At 37.0% G+C, this 17061-nt stretch overlaps 1 protein-coding gene across 3 annotated transcripts; it reads right to left on the reverse strand.

The window, feature by feature from the left end:
* Positions 1 to 1802: 1802 nt before the first annotated feature.
* LOC137732089 (protein LAZY 1) lies at positions 1803 to 6997 on the reverse strand. 3 transcript variants are annotated; one of them, XM_068471383.2, is made up of 6 exons: positions 6729 to 6869; positions 5691 to 5921; positions 5402 to 5468; positions 3860 to 4629; positions 2507 to 2786; positions 1803 to 1993 (listed from the first exon to the last, which is right to left on the reverse strand). In XM_068471383.2, the coding sequence occupies exons 2-6, from the start codon at positions 5694 to 5696 to the stop codon at positions 1974 to 1976; spliced, it is 1143 nt and encodes a 380-aa protein (XP_068327484.2). In that variant the 5' UTR covers positions 5697 to 5921; positions 6729 to 6869; the 3' UTR covers positions 1803 to 1973. The 3 variants fall into 3 exon arrangements, with proteins under 3 accessions (XP_068327484.2, XP_088544483.1, XP_068327483.2); XM_088688357.1 differs by lacking the exon at positions 5691 to 5921 and having other exon boundaries at positions 2516 to 2786; positions 6729 to 6997; XM_068471382.2 differs by lacking the exon at positions 5691 to 5921 and having other exon boundaries at positions 6729 to 6997.
* Between the last annotated feature and the right edge of the window lie 10064 nt (positions 6998 to 17061).

The raw sequence follows: 17061 nt of genomic DNA on the forward strand, positions 1-17061 counted from the left end.
TTAAAACACTACTTTTCTAATCAAATTAAGATTAAGCACACATAATCTTAACCTTGGCAAGTGACGCTATAAGCCTATAACCCAGCAACCCACTTGGTGCACGCAATGTCGTGACATGTATTTGCATGTCTCTCGTTGCAAATCCACTAAATCACTTACACATGATCAAGATTTCTTACAATCTAAACTGACCATTATTTCAAGATCAATATTTCATACAATCTAAACTGATCCACTAAATCACACACACACACACACACACACACATAGGATCAATATTTCTTACAATCTAAACCGACCATCATTTCAGGATCCATATTTCTTACAATCTAAACCGATCATCATTTCAGAATATTATTGAATTTTTGCAAGGATGATCTTGTCCTGATAACCTAAAATTTGAATGGTTCGAATCATGAGATTACATTGTGGAGTGCGCTCAAATGAGTGGTTAATGTTGTATTAAAATACTAACTGGTTAACGCTCTTAAGGGACCCCTCAAATAATTTTGATTGAGCGACAACTCCAAACCGTCTATATGTTTATATATCATTCATTAATCATCCTTACACTAATATGCAAATTCAAAACCATTAAGATATCCGATTGTAGTGAAGCAAAAAGATGAATAAGATTTTTCAAAGATTCATTAATATGACTACCATTAATCCAACAGACAAATAGTTCTGAATTTGGGTGGTTTTTGGTAAAATTGATATTTAAGGGAAGACAAAAATAAAATAAAATAAAATAAAAAAAACAGATAGTTGGATCGTGAAATAATGTCAAGGGGGTTGTACAAAATGGGTATAAAAAAACTATGATAGTGTTACCGTCTCACTCAAAAATCAAAATATATTAAAAATTTACAAACAACAGCGTTAGTGAGTTAAATTATTAGTTGTTCAGAGGAAGGGAGATTGATGAAAATCGAACCCACACCAGGATGAAGGTTTGCAAGCTAAGTCTCTCAGCTCTCATTTTCTTCATTCTTTCTTATTCTTGCATAATCGGTTTCAGTTGTTCATAATCACTTGACTGTTAAAATAGTGCCATGTGCACAAGGAATTGATCAGTAATGCCAATGTCCAAAGCATTCAACTTGTTGGCAATGTTAACCAACTTCAGTAAGTGCTCCCGTATGCTGCTAGAGCCATCATGCTTGGAGTTTATTAAAGCTGACAAATAAGCCCCAATTTTAGCTTTGTCTGATCTCTTGAACTTTTCTCCAATTTTGTCCATGTAATTCTTAGCCAAATCAGAGCTAGGAATCCCTCTTCTTAGAAGTCCTCCATTGAGTAATTCTTAGGCAAAACAGGGCTAGGAATCCCTGCTCTTAGAAGTCCTCTATTGAATTTTGCTTGATGAGTAGAGACATTTGATTGGCTCTATCCCACTTTGCAAAATTCTCTCTTGTGCAGTACTTTCATCAGTTAATGTAGAGAGTTGAGGTACCTTGAATGCCATGTTAAATTCCAACATCCCAAGGTTCATTTCAATTTGATGCTTCCATGCTTTGAAGCTATTGCCATTTAACTTCTCAATGTTCTTGGTATAAAAAACGCGTCTTAAGCCCTTCTAAAAATGTTGCAAACGGACCTTAGGCTAAATTTTTTAGTTTGTACCCAATCAAATATCTAAATACCAAAAATTATGATTCCCCTTCCTTCTCCTGTTTTTAAGCTCTCTGATTACATTTTTTTCTTCCTATTTCTATTAAGTAAACACGCCATAAAGTTGTTGTGGGAAAAACAGTCGTGGTTTGAGTTAGCAACCGTAAAAGGGTGGAGCAGGCAACACGTTGGCGGGAAACTACAAAACGACACCGCATGCAATCAAAGGGGTAGATAACATGTTCTTTGATACAAACAAGTAGAATCTCACTCTTACAAACACTAATCAATCTGTAGAAACACTTCTTACTAATCAAGCAGTCACAATTCGAAAAACCCAACTTGAATCTCTTATCCTTTCACAGCTCCAGGATTAGGTCTACAATAAACACAACATAACTGAATCAGATATAATCCTCAACTAAACTAATTCAAGATTCATATAATTAATACTTGATTCGTTTTAGGCTCTTTACATATAAGCATCTCAAACCTCTGTTTCTTAGTCAAACACCAAAACACTGTTTTGAAAAGAAACAAATATTGGACACAACCTGAATATTATTTTACCTGACATTATTTGTTGAGGCAAGGAGTTTTTCTCCATAATTTTAGGGCTCTTCTCAGATAAGCACAGTTTCAAAGAAAGACACTGACTCAACTGTTATTGTACCCGACATTAACACTTGATATATGAGGCGTTATTTTCTATAATTTGATTCTTGAAGTGTTTCTTGTTAACAGTAACAGTAGTCAGAGGCTATGCTATTAAGTATTCATTTTTAAGTGCTTTGCATGTAGTCATTGTTGAGGAAAGACCAAGATCAAACAAAAGGGGTTGATTGGTACTCTACATTGTATTTTGAAATGAGTTGGTGCATAATGGACTTACAGTCTGCACCTGTTTTGATCCAGTGCCCCCTGTTCTCATTTGAATTCATGCCGCTAAGCACAAATTGGGGTGGGTTTGATTGGCTCTTGTAGTGCCGCATGCTCTGATTTGACGAAAATCCTTGTTGAGGATATAACAAGATGTCTTCATCCTGATCTCCATTGTTGTAAGTCCCCTCACTGCTTGGTTTCTTCCTGCTTTGGTTCCCTTTGTACTTACCGGGTTTTCGCTCAGCCGCCGAGGTTTCAGGGTGAACTTTTCTACGGAACATGTGAAGGATCTACACACGAATTTGATACACATATACCCCATTTCAGTTCAAATTACTTTTTCGATGCGAGAAGCTTGGAATGCACGTAAAATGTTTGATGCAATCATATAAAAACTGTAAGACGGGCGGAGAGCATTGGCCTAGGCCTACCCTCACTTTTTCAAAATATTTAGTATCACATGTATTATATTTCCTTTTTTTTTTAGGTAAACTTAATATTATACTTTTTTAGTACACACAAAATTTCTAATTCTATTCACCAATGAATAAAACAAGATGTCTCTTTTTCTTTTCAATCCCAACAACGCTCATCCTAAAACTAAGCATCTTATTTATAAACAAATTGGTAACTCTTAAAATATAAAATCTAAAGTCTAATTTAGTTTTATCAAAATAATATTCTTTTACATTGCCAACCGAAGAATAATAAACTTTGAGCTTTTCTTCCTCCCCTTCTTGAAATTTCAAATATTTTTTCCTCTAAATTCCCAGCCCACAACAATATTAAGGTTTGTAAATCTCTCTATTCTTTGTAACTTTTACTTGGTTTTTAAAATTTGACATATTTGTTCTCCAAATTTCCAATCCATTCTTCTCATTTTTGGTTTGAAAATTCCCAATTTATTCTATCTTGACTTGGGGTGGTGTTGGAGAGACCATCTACTTGAGCCATATTTTGGGATCACATGATTATATAGCGGTTAATAGTTGGATTATTTCTTTAAATCATTAAAGGAAATTAAATCATTAACCACCACATTGGTCTCCAAAATATGGTCTAAAAAGTTGTTTCCTTAGCATTTTTATTGACTTGATATTGGAAGGCTAATTTCTCTTAATCCCTTTAAATTTTGATTTTACTAGTCTATATTAACTTGATATTGGAAGATTAATTTCAACATGAAAAATGCATTTAGCACCTCAAAAAAATTTAATTAGCTCACAACTCCAAGTATGTATTATATTGTCTTGTACGTACTATCTATTTTTTTTAACAATTGTGAGGCCCCTCCTCACATAAAATCATGGCTCTGCCAGTGCTGTAAGAAGCAAAATTTTTCCATATTTTTCGTTAGAGTTACCTTATTGAGTTTTGTTTCTGCTGAAGCATGATCAGCAGCTCTGCCGGAGCCACGAGAAGAAGCGTGAAGCATTTTTTTCTTGAGCATCTTTTTGATTAAGTGCATGGCGGACTTATCCGCTTGCTTCTCCTCTTTGATCAATTCTGCTCCGGAGATCTCCTCAGCCAATTTAGTCCTCTGGAACAGCTCACCAAGAGATGTCCTGTGTTCCTTCTTTGCCACTATTATTGTTTCAGACAACACATATCCCGACCCGAAAAGATATCCCTGGAGCGGGCACACTGCCGTTCCATTATTCCCATTGTTCTCTGCGCCTTCCAGTGCCTTCCCGCTTAGCGTAATGGTGCTTCCTTGGCTACTTCTTCCATTGCTGACATAGCTGTTTCTTCCAGATAAATCATTGCAAATATCATCCTTCGCCGGATCTGCCACTAGCTCTTTCTCCAATTCGTCATTGATGAGATTCAACTCGTTCTCTGCGGCCTCAGTTTCTTTTTCGGTTATGTTCTCCACGGAGATTCCAAGCATTGGGGTTGATGGTTCAGTGTTCACTTGGTCCAAGCTTCCAAGGGTGCCGATTGCAAGAAAGCCATGGAAGAGCTCAGATGCCTCAGCAGATGATTCCTCTTCATAGTATTCTTCTTCTGTCCTGGCTGCTTCTAGACTGTTGAAAGATTTTCGAAGGTGCTGATCTTTCGGGGCTTGCGTTAAGGGTTTCGTGCCCCAGTTTGACTTCTGATAGTATTGTTGATCGTCGAGCGATGGCTGTCCTGAAAGACAACCACAAGAATGTTCTGACACAAAACGCATTGTACGGAACTTGGATGAACATTAACTTTTTTTTGGTTTTTTTATGTGATCATGATTGGTCTTTCAAAATTTCTAGTTTGGACTAATTCTATGTTCTTAGGCAGACTAATTAAGTTTCAACCGTTGGTTATTTTTAATTATTTTAATTATATTTTATTTTAAAGATTCAAAACTTATTATTATCTTATTCATTTTTAATACTTAAGAGTTGTGTTTTATTTGAAGAGTCATAATCCTTTTCTAAAGGGGTATGAGAAATTCTTTAAATAAGAAACCTCATACAGAAAACGAAATATGTTAAAAACTATTCTGTCTCCTTCACTTCTCACATCTTTATCAGTCAATTTACATTCCTACTTTATAATTCTTGAGCAATTGATCACTACTTGGCAATCTCGTCTGCCGTTGGCGTGCATAACAGATTAGACATCCTCTGAGGCTTTGGGTTGCATCTTGGAGCTGTAGGCACCACCATAACCTGCACGTAGGGAGGCGTCTACGGCTTTGGGGCAGCGACATCGTGCCTCTCTTTGGTTCACAAGCCAAATATTCTTATTCCTTTTTTCCTAATTTAATTTTCATAAGCCTGATAGTGATTATACATTTGATTTGTTATATTTGATCATGAAAAAAGTTGATATATTTCTGCAATATATTTCACATTAACTGCATTTTTGGGAGTGAATTTCTCGTGTTACAAGAATGTGCAGTCCAAGGCATAGAGCGACTTACCAACGACGGAAACTTGAAACGGATCGTTGCTATTCTGCCGAAACATGCGATGCATCCAACCTAGTAACTGCAACATTAGCAGGCAAAATCAGTTTATACATCACAATTGTTGAAGAGAGAATTTTACAGATTTCAACGTTGAAATGACCAATCAAATAACAATGGCATATGACATATGGATAAAATGTTGAAACAAAATGATCATTTTAGCAGATGGAACAATGTATTTCCATTATTTTAGCCACCGTCCTATAAGAATAGGAGAATACTAGGGTTTTTCTTTTCTTACCTTCATCTTGTAACCTTTCTTTTGGATGACTTGAACTTTGCTAGGAGAGGCTCAAACTGTAGCTTCTTTTCATTACTGGTTAGTCAGTCTTTATGCTTATTTATGAACAAGGTGTCAAATGCATACCCGAATGCCTCCCGCGCTCTCAACAGAAAGTGCGGGAAAGACAGATGATTACAAACTGGGCTCGCTATTCTTTGTGAAGGTCAAATCAAGTGGCCAGTGGGTCAACTGGGTCCCGGTCCCCAAATCCAGTCACGCACATGGGTACATAATGTGAGATTGGTTGGAGGGTTTATATATATATATATATATATATATATTAGTTTTTTGGTAAATTACATTTTACTCTTTTAGATTTGACTATTTGTGTTTAATTACAACCTCATATAACATTTTCAAAACATTTAAATTTTATACATTTATTATCATTTTATTTCAATATGACACAACCATTAGTCAATCCGTTAAACTGTTAAGTGGTGATGTAGTAAATCTGAAACTTATTTTTGTGCTGACATGGATACCACAAATATGCCACATAAGCCCAAAAAACAATAAAAATAAAAACTCAAAAAATAAATTCTTTTAAAAATTAAAAAAAAAAAATTATTAAAAACCGTGGGCCCCACCCCCTGCCAAGTCCCAGCCCCACTCTTCTTCCCACTCCATCCGTCTCCTCCCCCACCCCTTTTTTCCTACCCTCACCGCCAGAACCACAACCAATTTCCCCCACCACCTTCTTCTCCGGCCGAATTCGGCATTCTTTGATTTTGATAAATATAATTTATCTAAAAAAAAATAGAAAGAGACATCTCCATCCAAGAAAATCAACAAGGAAACTAAAAACCCAAACATTAAAGGCAAACAAAATACCCAGTCCCTCTTCTCTAAAAAGCTCCCTTTTTCTGCACATTTTTGGATAAAAACTGTAAAACCAAACATGGAATGGACACAATAAGCCGCCTTTCTTGAATTCCAATTCACAATTCAAATTTCTAGCCATATATTAAACGACCCCAAGTAGAGGGATTTTACCAGAGAAAGCAAGAACACTAAGATGGGTGAATCGGCCTGCCTGAAGAGATCGTTCTCCGACCCTTCGGAGTGTTCCACTGAAGTCAAAGAGGTCAGTCTTCCTTCTGCAGAATTTCCCATTTCTTTGACTCTTTATGCTTTTCGATTCATGGGGTTTTCTTGTTTTCTCGAAATCTATAATGGGTTTTGATCCGCTTGATTTGTTTTTGTCGCACTGGGTTTTGGTCCCGTCTTCTCTCTCTTTTTCACGCTGCACCAGCAGCCAAGACGCAGTGCCGAGAAGACCAGATCTGAACCTCTGAATGGCTGATCAATCAGTCCGGATCTGATGTGAATCGGGTAGCTCCGATTACCCAAATCGACGTCCACAACGGTGGGAGCCACAGGACCCGTTTTGCTCGACGGCTGATCCACCACCTGCGCTGAGCTCGCCATAATCCTCGACCTCTATCTCTAACGAATGGTGTGGTGAGGGGTTCGTGGAGGTCGATGTCGATGTGGCTGTCTTTCGCAGTGCTCGCGGCCATGGCCCACGGGAGTGGCGTACGGAGAGGCTGGAGAATCTGGCTTGGAGAGAAGGATTTAAGTTTTAAAATTAAATTTATTTTTAACTATATTTTTTTTAATTGAGATTTTTTGTAATTTCTTTTAATTTAATCCACGCGGCACATATATTATGGGATCCGTAATGTCCACGTTGGTAGCTAACGGAAAAGTTAATGGTTTTTATAATGGAGATATAAAATTGAAAAAAGTAACAGTATGTGATTGAAATGTTTTAAAAATATTGTATGAGATTGTATTACATCCAAACTTGATGGGTTAAAATATAATTTATCCTATTTTTTTGGGTGAAAATTGTAGGGTTTATATTTCATAGTATCAATTTGTGGTGAATAATTCCGGGACAATCACTTCATATCTTTCTGTATAGTAATACAAAACTCCACACACACTCATGTGTGTGTATATATTCTTGTTTAGTCTTGTTCATATAGTTCTGTTTGATTTATTCAATCAGGTGGTTAAAAGTAAAGAAAAGGTGAGAGATTAAAAAAAAAATGTGAAAATCAACTTCCTTCCATTTATTGTGAGCTAAATGGTCTCTTAACGTAGGAGACCAAGTACCTGGACTTTCTTTTGGAAGCTTTTCTCTTAGATTTGCCTAGATTTCTAAAAAGGAGGATTCTCTACCCTCGTATTCCCATCTCCTTTTATTTCCTCCTCTCACATATTATTTTTTGTCATATTATATCTATAAAAAAATCAATATAAGATGTTGACGTAACTTAACCGTGACCATTCAAATAAGAGGGCATGAAAAAATAAAGAAATTAAGAGAGTAGAGAATCTTCCCCGATTTCTAAATACGGCGTTTGTGATGCAATTGTGCACGTCCTGTTTTGAAGAAAATGCCCATATCAGTATCAGGTGTGTACCATACTACCATGTTCCTATGGGGCTTCCAGTAACATGTTCGTGCACATCTTCCTGCAGAGGATGATAAGGTAATTTTCATTCAATTATTTTCTACTATTTTGTTATTTTACTGGCTAGGTATGTTGTTGGGAGTTCCCTATCTTGAACAGTACGGACTGCAGAAAATATTTTGTCGGACCCCAAGCCAAACATAAAATTCGACAATTAATTGAATATTAATCCTTTGATAAGATTGAATTCAATATTTAAAACCTAATGTAAGATCAAATATTAATTATAGTCGTTTGACTAGATATCCACATCAGCATTTATATTTAAATGCATAATTAATTGCTATTAGATACTTAAATACCTTTTTTCTTTCCCATAATGCCCATATTAAATATTTAATTTTTTTTTGTAAAACTAAAAAAATTTGATTTATTGATTTGATCCAGATTTTTTGCCATCATCCTTGACTTCCTCTATTAATAAATGCAGTTGAATGATTGAATCCTTGACTTCCTCTATTAATAAATCCAGATTTTTTGCCATCATCCTAGATTTCCTCTATTAATCATAACAAAAAAATATTAATGAAACGTTAAGAAAAAAAAAAAGAAGCAAAATACATGGTCTATCATTATGCAAGTTGCAAAGTAATGAGTATATACCAAATAATTACAAAATGATTGAACCAAAGTATGTGTTCCGAAATATGTGCATCAAAGATGTGCACTGAATTATATAAATGTACTAAAATACAGTAACGAAATATATGTACTGAACCATGTGTACCGAAATATATGTACGAAGTAGTGTTCTAAAAAACGCCCTAAGCGGCCCTTTGGAACCGAGGCAATTTTGTGCAAAACGGCTGGAAAAATCATGGTGGCTCTAGGCGGTGCTAGGCGGCTAGGTGGTTTTTCCTTTTTTTTTTTTTTTTTTTGTGAAATTTGTTTAAAGTCTAAGTTTTAATTATACCTTGAAATTTTGTTTATTTTATAGAATAGGTGTGTTGTGTATCAACTTAAATTCCGGGATGCTAAAGATAAGTAGCTTACATTACTAAATTTCCTTATTTTCCTCCTATTTTCTATTTTATGTTGTTTTAAATTGTGAACTTGTTGTATATGTGTCATCCTACAATACTCCTCACTATGGTTATATGACATATATGCTTAATGTGTTTTTAAATTTTGGACTTGTTGGATACTCTTTTTGCATTTTATCATTCTTTTATTATCTTATCCATGGATTTCATACAAGAATAATTTTTTGAAAGTGTCAATATGCACTTATTTACAATATATACAAGAAATTTACCTAAATCCGCCTAGCCGCCTAGACGCTAGGCGCTAGCCCGCCGCACGACTAGCGCCTAGCGTTTTTTAGAACCTTGGTACGAAGTATATGTACCAAAATATATGTACCTGTATAGTTCTCAAAAGTATAATTAGCTATACGAAAAAAGGCTTCTTGTTGAGATCACTATTACTGTGAAATGAAAAACCAAATGGAAAAAAGGCTTCATATATTTAGGTATGACAATCACCAAATGGAAAGTTCCATTCAGATTAATAGAATTTTTTTAGGGAAGGAGGGAGGGAGAGAGAGATCGAGAGAGCGAGAGGGGGAGAGAGAGATAATCACCACCTTATATCAAATTCTCCAACATTTCTCAAATGAGTAATAAATTAAATGCAAATATTTGGATTTCAAATGAGTAATAAATGTTGCAATATTTCTCATAAAATCAATTATTGTTCACAAGGATATAATTGGAAGAAAGAAAACCATAAAATCAATGTAAAATGGATAAATATAATGTGGAATATGTAGGATGACATGTAAACCGAATCAAATGACGAAATTCAATTCTTAATCTTATACCAAATATTAATTAAAAGTTGATCTTATTCCAGGATTAGACTCTAATTTTCTATTCATGGGAACATTGTCATATCCCGACCCGGGCACGACTCCGCCGTAGCACGATATTGTCCGATGGGCACAACTCCGTCGTAGCAAGATATTGTCCGCTTTGGGTCCCTACCACGCCCTCACGGTTTTGTTTTTGGAAACTCAGACGAGAACTTCCTAGTGGGTCACCCATCTTGTGATTTCTCTCGTGCGAACTCGCTTAACTTCGGAGTTCCGATGGAACCTGAAACCAATGAGCTCCCAAAAGGCCTTGTGCTGTATGGAGGTGGACATGTACATATAAGGCATAGATGATCCTCTCCCCTGGGTGATGTGGAATCTAACAATCCACACCCCTTAGGGGCCCGACGTTCTGGTTGGCACATTCCCGGCCAGGGATTGGTTATGATACCAAACTGTCATATTCCAGACTGGCTCCACCGTAGCACGATATTGTTCGCTTTGGGTCACACCCTCACAATTTTATTTCTCGGAACTCACGCGAGAACTTCACAGTGGGTCACCTATCCTAGGAATGCTCTCGCCCGAACTAGCTTAAATTCGGAGTTCCGATGGAATATGAAGCCAGTGAGCTACCAAAAGGCCTCGTGCTATATAGAGGTGGGCATGTGCATATAAGGCATAGAGGATCCTTTCCCCTGGACGATGTGGGATCTAACAAACACAATATAATTCTCTACTCTTTGGTCAGTCAATCACATGCAGGTGGAATAGGCATAAATTTTCGGTGCGACAATCAGTTTACTTATATATGATATTATTAATCCACTTATGTTATTTATTTATTATTTTTTTTTTTTTTGGAAACTAATGATATTAACCAGAGAAAGCCACACAGGGCAGAAAGCCAACAAGGGCAAACAAACTGATCAACCAACTAGGAGAGAGATAGGGGGTACAAACAAACACACAAAACCTTGAAGTTAACCCAATCGCTCAACATCAAAAGACTAGTTCGGCGGGCAGGGAATGCCGTCATTGTTGAGAATGGCCACAAGCGAAGATGGAGGTCTTTCGACCTAAACGGTATCGGACATCTCTGCACTAGAATGAGACAACACATAGTCCGCCGCACAGTTTGCTGATCTTAAGACCCAAGACCAGTCGCAAGCATGGAAGGAATTCCTCAATGCACGGATGCAGGATAGGATGGGGAATGCCTCCCAACAGCAATCACCAATTTGGCCATTGAGGCAAGACACCACCTCTAACGAGTCAGATTTGATGATAATTTCAGAGAAACCCTGCTGCAAGGCTAACAGGCATCCCTCGAGGACCGCCGAGGATTCCGCTGAACACATATTTGAGGCCCAAACCTCCCTGCGACTGATCCCAATGCAGCAACCCTCTAAGTTTCTTACTACAATACCTGCAAATCCACCGGTCCGACCACCCACAAGGCCCTCAATCCACGATGTGTCAACATTAATCTTTAGCTTATTCACGGGAGGATGAGTCCAATTAGATGGCGAACACGGAAGCCTTTTGTATGGTAGAAGGGGAGGGGCCAACCTGGAGTGGCCAGCCAAGAATGAGGTAATTGCAACCCCCGTTATATGGATAATTTGAGAATGGGATAGGATTATGTTGTTGAACACCCCATTGCAGCGAGCCTTCCAAATGTTCCAGCATGTAAAAGCAATTATGGATAGAGATTTCATCCATTCATCCACGGAGCTAAGATCCGAACCCAAAAAACCTTTAAGCCATGCTTGCAGATATCTTATAGACTCCCGATCCACACGGTTACACAACGGCCCACCAAACCAAACCCTTTCAACCCACGGGCAAAGCAGCATAAGGTGTTCCACTGACTCCTCATAGGAATTACATAACGAGCATAATGGTGAAGGGGAACATCGCCTAACAAATAGACTTAGTCTCGTAGCAAACCCCTTCCTAAGGGCCCTCCACATAAAATTTCAAATTTTTTTTTGGGGGGGGGGGGGGACCTCCATTCTCTATTTGCATTTCCACACCCTTGATTCAACAACATTAGCTGCCAAAGAACGATAAGACCAAGCTCTAGCATTACGATCATGCAGCCACCTGTAGTCGGACTTGACCCAGTATCTTCTTCTACGATCAGCAACCCACACGAGCTTGTCACACCTCGTGGGGTCACCAATAGGTGTATCCAGAATGACTGCATGCTTATCCGGAGAAAGTAGATCAATAATAGGATTCAAATGCCATGAGGAGTGTTCCTGATCAATAATTGAAGAAACAGAAAGTGTGTCATCTGTTGAAGTCCCTAACAAAGGAATGGGATGCCCCGTTGGTAAGGTAGGAATCCATCTATCCACCCACACTCTAGTTTGTGCCTTACTCATAAATTACCAATGAGAACCTTGGAGCAACAAGTCCTGGCCTGCAAGGATACTCGACCAGGCCTACAAAGCCCTCCCCCTTCTATTGGCCTCCCTAAAAGACCCATTAGGAAAGTACTGGTCCTTAATAAACCGAGCCTAGAGAGAATCAGGCTCATGGATTATACTCTAACACTACTTGCCAAGAATGGCCAAGTTAAATTCTTTCAAATTTTTAAAGCCTAAACCTCCATCAATCTTAGCCTTACCCATAGTTTCCCAGCTAACCCAATGAACCTGCCGCTCCCTCTCTTTCTGACCCCACTAATACCTTGCAATAGCAGCATCAATATCATTGCATACAGAGTCCAAAAAGAGGAAAACATTCATTGGATAGGCAGGGACAGCATGGGCTATCGATTTAATAAGAACATCTATGCCTGCTTGAGATAAGAAACAGTGCTTCCACCCTTGAACCTTGGCTAGGACATGATCTTTAACATAAGCCAAGGTTGCCCTTTTAGTGTGCTTTGTTGCACCGGACTATCTCCAACTGGACTAGCTTCAAGGACTAAGCTAGATTGGCTTAAACTAAACTAAGCTGGACTGATTTAGTGAAGTGTTTGGTGCAACATTGGACTAAGAAGCAAGACTACAATATTATATTATTTTATATTAATTTACTATATATCAATTAATATTTTATTATTACTTTTTCTTTTTCTTTTTATTTCTAGAATCCTTTTCTTCATTTTGGAAAGATCTCGTCCATAAACCCACTTAAGCAAATTGACATTCCACTCTGAGAAAACAAAGCAGCAGTCCATCTCACAAAGCCTTCTCTCTCGTGGGTAACTCCCAATTGTTCATCAATCTTTGCTCTTCAATTCATAATCTATCTCTTACCAATTTTATTTTAGATTTTGTGCTTAAACATTCATGGGTTTTAATGGGTATTTCAAAATTTTGTTTTCTGCCCCTTTCCCTTTTTCCCCATTTTTGTCCCTCCGCCTATCCCTCTCATTTCCCTTATTTCCCCATTTTCGCCTTTTTTTTTTTGTTACCAGTGTCTCCCTCCCCTTCCCTTTGTTTCTCTCGTTTCACCTCTGTATACTGTCTCATCTCCCATTGCTCTCTTTGTATTTCTTTTTTCTTTTTTCTTCAAATTTGGTTCTTGTATTTTCTGGGCAAATCACAGTTGGTCAAGAAAAATCACTCAGAGTCACTGCACCAATGCTAAATTTTTCAATCTTATTGTTGGCGGAAGAATCTGGATCACTATGAGACCCGTTTTTGCTGTTGTTCAGGTCGACCCAGATGGAAAAAGACACCAAATCACCGACCCAGATGCCAAAAGGGCGCTGGGTTTACGGGACAATGGAGGGCTGATGCTGCTCATGTGGGTTTGAGTGACGTTGCTTGCAGAAGAGGGAGACGGGACTAGCAATCCCGTGGTTTTTGGGGGTCTCACTAAGACCTCTTAGTGAAGCCTTTAGTGTAGGCGAGTCCGGGCTAGTCTCATTAAGACTAATCCCGCATGATAACAAACATCAGACTGGACTAACTATTAGTCCAGTCTAGTCCAAGGACAGTTAGTGAGGGCAAACAAACACCCCCTTAGATCTCCCCCAGATAGTCGGAACACCAAGATAGTTTCCTAGATTCTCCACTGAAGGCATCCTGAGAGAAAGAACTAGTTTCTCCCGTGTGTCTGACGACGTGTTGTTGCTAAAGAAAACCATTGATTTCTGCAAGCTTAGCTTTTGCCCTGATGCATGACAGTAAGAATCCAAGATGCTTACAATATTTTGGCAATTAGTAGATAAGGGTACCGTCGACAAAGAGAAGGTGAGAAAGCACAAGCCCGTGCGAGCTCAGCTTAATTCCTTCTAGAAAGCTCAACTCACAGGCACAATGAATTAGCCAGGATAGCACCTCACTAAGTAATAGAAAGAGGTAAGGCGACATTGGGTCCTCCTGTCTTAACCCACGTGTTGGGGTGAACTTCTTGCCTAGTTGGCCATTAATAAGAATCGAGAAGTCCACAGTGGTCACACAAGCCATAACCAGCTTGACCCAATTAGAGTTGAACCCCATTTTAATCATGATAGCCTCAAGAAAGTCTCATTCTACCCGGTCATAGGCCTTGTTCATATCGATCTTCATGTACCTAAATTTATGACACGTGAATTAATAATATCATTTGACGAAGCAACAGTCAAACTCAAAATTTTCTCGTGAAATACTTCAACTAAAAGAGCTTTAGCTGATAAACAATGATAAAAGTATATATGACCGCTTTTTAATAATTATCTTCATACTTAATTAGCTTTAATTATAAGATTGAACATCTTTTGAAAAAGATTTCTTTCTTCTTCTTTTTTCTTCTGTTTGCAGTCAATATATTCCAAGTTTAAACTAATCCAAACCTATTGCTTATCGTATGTATATACCAAACTAGAAGAGGGGGCGTTGAGAGAGAGCGAAAGGTGCAGTCGCACAAGGTCCCAAATTTGAAAGGACTCCCAAAATTTTTGTCATCTAATATTTATATATAATAATGTTCTGTATTTAAAAATTACTTTTATTAGCACTTTAAAATATTATCGTGCACTCCTTATAAGCGTAAACTTTTTCCTTTCTAAATATAAAAATTTAGAGTACAATGAGATATTTTGAGTGCTAATAATGAGGTGAACACCTTAAAAAGGGTTTTTTTTTTTTCAATTTTATTTATAATAATGTTATATATTAAGTGAAACTTTAAAGTTAGTTTTGAATTTTTTTATTTATTTATTTATTTATTTTTATGTTTGGTTGTTAAAGATTGAACTGTTTTTTATTATGTAGTGAACATTACGTTTGTAGTTCTTTTTACTTATTAATAATGACATTTTTTAACTTGCAATCAGTAAGTGCTAAACTTTGTTTTGATTTAAATGATTGCTTTCTAGTGTCAATAGATTGTTCTACCTTTTTTTAAAAAACTATCTTAAGAAGGGGTATTTTTATAAATTTCATACAAGACTCCAAAAATCTCATAGACATCCCTGCAAACTAGAATATAGTGTTCTACCATGTTTGGACTCTGGAGGATATAAGTTTTGATGGGATCGGTTGCAGGTCTTGATTCCACATCTCCCTCCAATTCCTGTCATGTTTTCTGTTTGATAGTTGCAGCGAATGCAATGGCATTCATTTTTCACCATCTTTCTGGCGTAGCGTAGAATCAAAAAACAAAACTTCATGCATGCATCAGGTCCAAAAAACAAAACTTCATGCATGCATCAGGTCCTTTATCATGACATCAAAAAACAAAACTTCATGCATGCATCAGGTCCTTTATCATGACATCAAAAAACAAAACTTCATGCATGCATCAGGTCCTTTATCATGACCTTAAATATTCAGAAACTGTTTTTGCCCAACATGAGATGGTAATCTTGCTGCCAATGGTGGAGTTATAAATTTATATAAAATAAAAGCCCTCAAAAATTGATCATAGGTTTATTTATAATTGCCAATTTATAATTTTTTTTTTTGGGCAATCTAAATCAATCAATCAGTACAAAAATCTTAAAAATCCCAATAAACCCAAGATGAGAAAAATACTGATATGATTAGAATTCCGTGAAACAACCAAGTGGGATGAAAAGTGGCTGACTGAACTTAAACATCAGAGAAGCTTTGAATTAAAAGATATAAAGTCTAGATGAAAAAAATGTTTGCATTCAAACGGCGTACGTAGTTTTAGTTTGTGTCAATTTAAAAAATATTGAGGAAAGGTCTTCTTATTTCATTTGTCTTGGCTAGCATAGAGATCAAATGAAATTTCAAAAGAGGGATTTTATGTCATTGGGGCCGGAGCAGCCAATGCATGCCGCATCTTGCCAAGCTGTCCTCTACTCTCCCATTGTTAACCATTCATGTCATGTACTTACAACTATCATTATGCGCATAGGAAGGAGGTGATAAAAGTGAAAGGGTTTGTACTTAGAGACAAATTAAGGTCTGCTGATTGGAGCTTATTACTTAAAGTACCATTATTTCCCTAAGCAGTCTTGAGTTGTCACTGTACAAGAAATAGTTTGTCTGCAGATGATGAGTGTAACCGTAAACTTGGTCTAGATCTGTCATCTTTTCATTGCCTCTTTATCTGTGGCCTCTGGCAACTGCTCTTGATATCCAGACACATCTTTGTCTAATCTCTAAGCAAGGGTAAATAGCAAAGATGGGGAAAAAATCTTAGGAAAGGGTAGCTCCCCCCGTTCAATCACCATTTCTTTTTTGTTTCCCAAAAAAAGAAAATCACCATTTATTTTCCTTTTTTAATTTTAATCTTTTTTAGAGATGAAGGGAAAGTCTATGGGAAATAAGAAAGATAGAAGGGTATAAAAATAAGATGATTACCAAAGTAGTCTTTAATGTTCTTTTTTATTGATTTTTTTTTTTTTTTGTTCATGCCACAAATAAATCATTTTTCTTAGCATCTTATTTTTGTAATTTCAGTAAGTTGTACGTAAAATTCCAAGAAATATTCAAATTGATTGAAAATGTTTATAATTAAAGAGGTGTGGAAATATCGATCATAAATAATTGTCCCTTTTTTTTCTTAGAAATAGTTGTACGACTGTTTAGATTGGCAATCTCCCTGTGTTTTA

The sequence above is a fragment of the Pyrus communis genome, chromosome 16 (genome assembly GCF_041283825.1).
Source record: "Pyrus communis isolate YQ-2024b chromosome 16, ASM4128382v1, whole genome shotgun sequence".
Lineage (NCBI taxonomy): Eukaryota > Viridiplantae > Streptophyta > Magnoliopsida > Rosales > Rosaceae > Pyrus > Pyrus communis.

What these genes read in the sequence shown, in the direction of transcription:
- LOC137732089 (XM_068471382.2), bottom strand. Translation starts at nt 6,848, where the DNA reads ATGGGAAATTCTGCAGAAGGAAGACTGACCTCTTTGACTTCAGTGGAA. An exon ending in TAGTGTTCTTGCTTTCTCTG is followed by an intron (nt 5,469 to 6,728) that starts GTAAAATCCCTC and finishes CTAATGTTGCAG; the next exon opens with TTACTAGGTTGGATGCATCG. An exon ending in GATCAAAACAGGTGCAGACT is followed by an intron (nt 1,994 to 2,506) that starts GTAAGTCCATTA and finishes TGTTTATTGTAG; the next exon opens with ACCTAATCCTGGAGCTGTGA.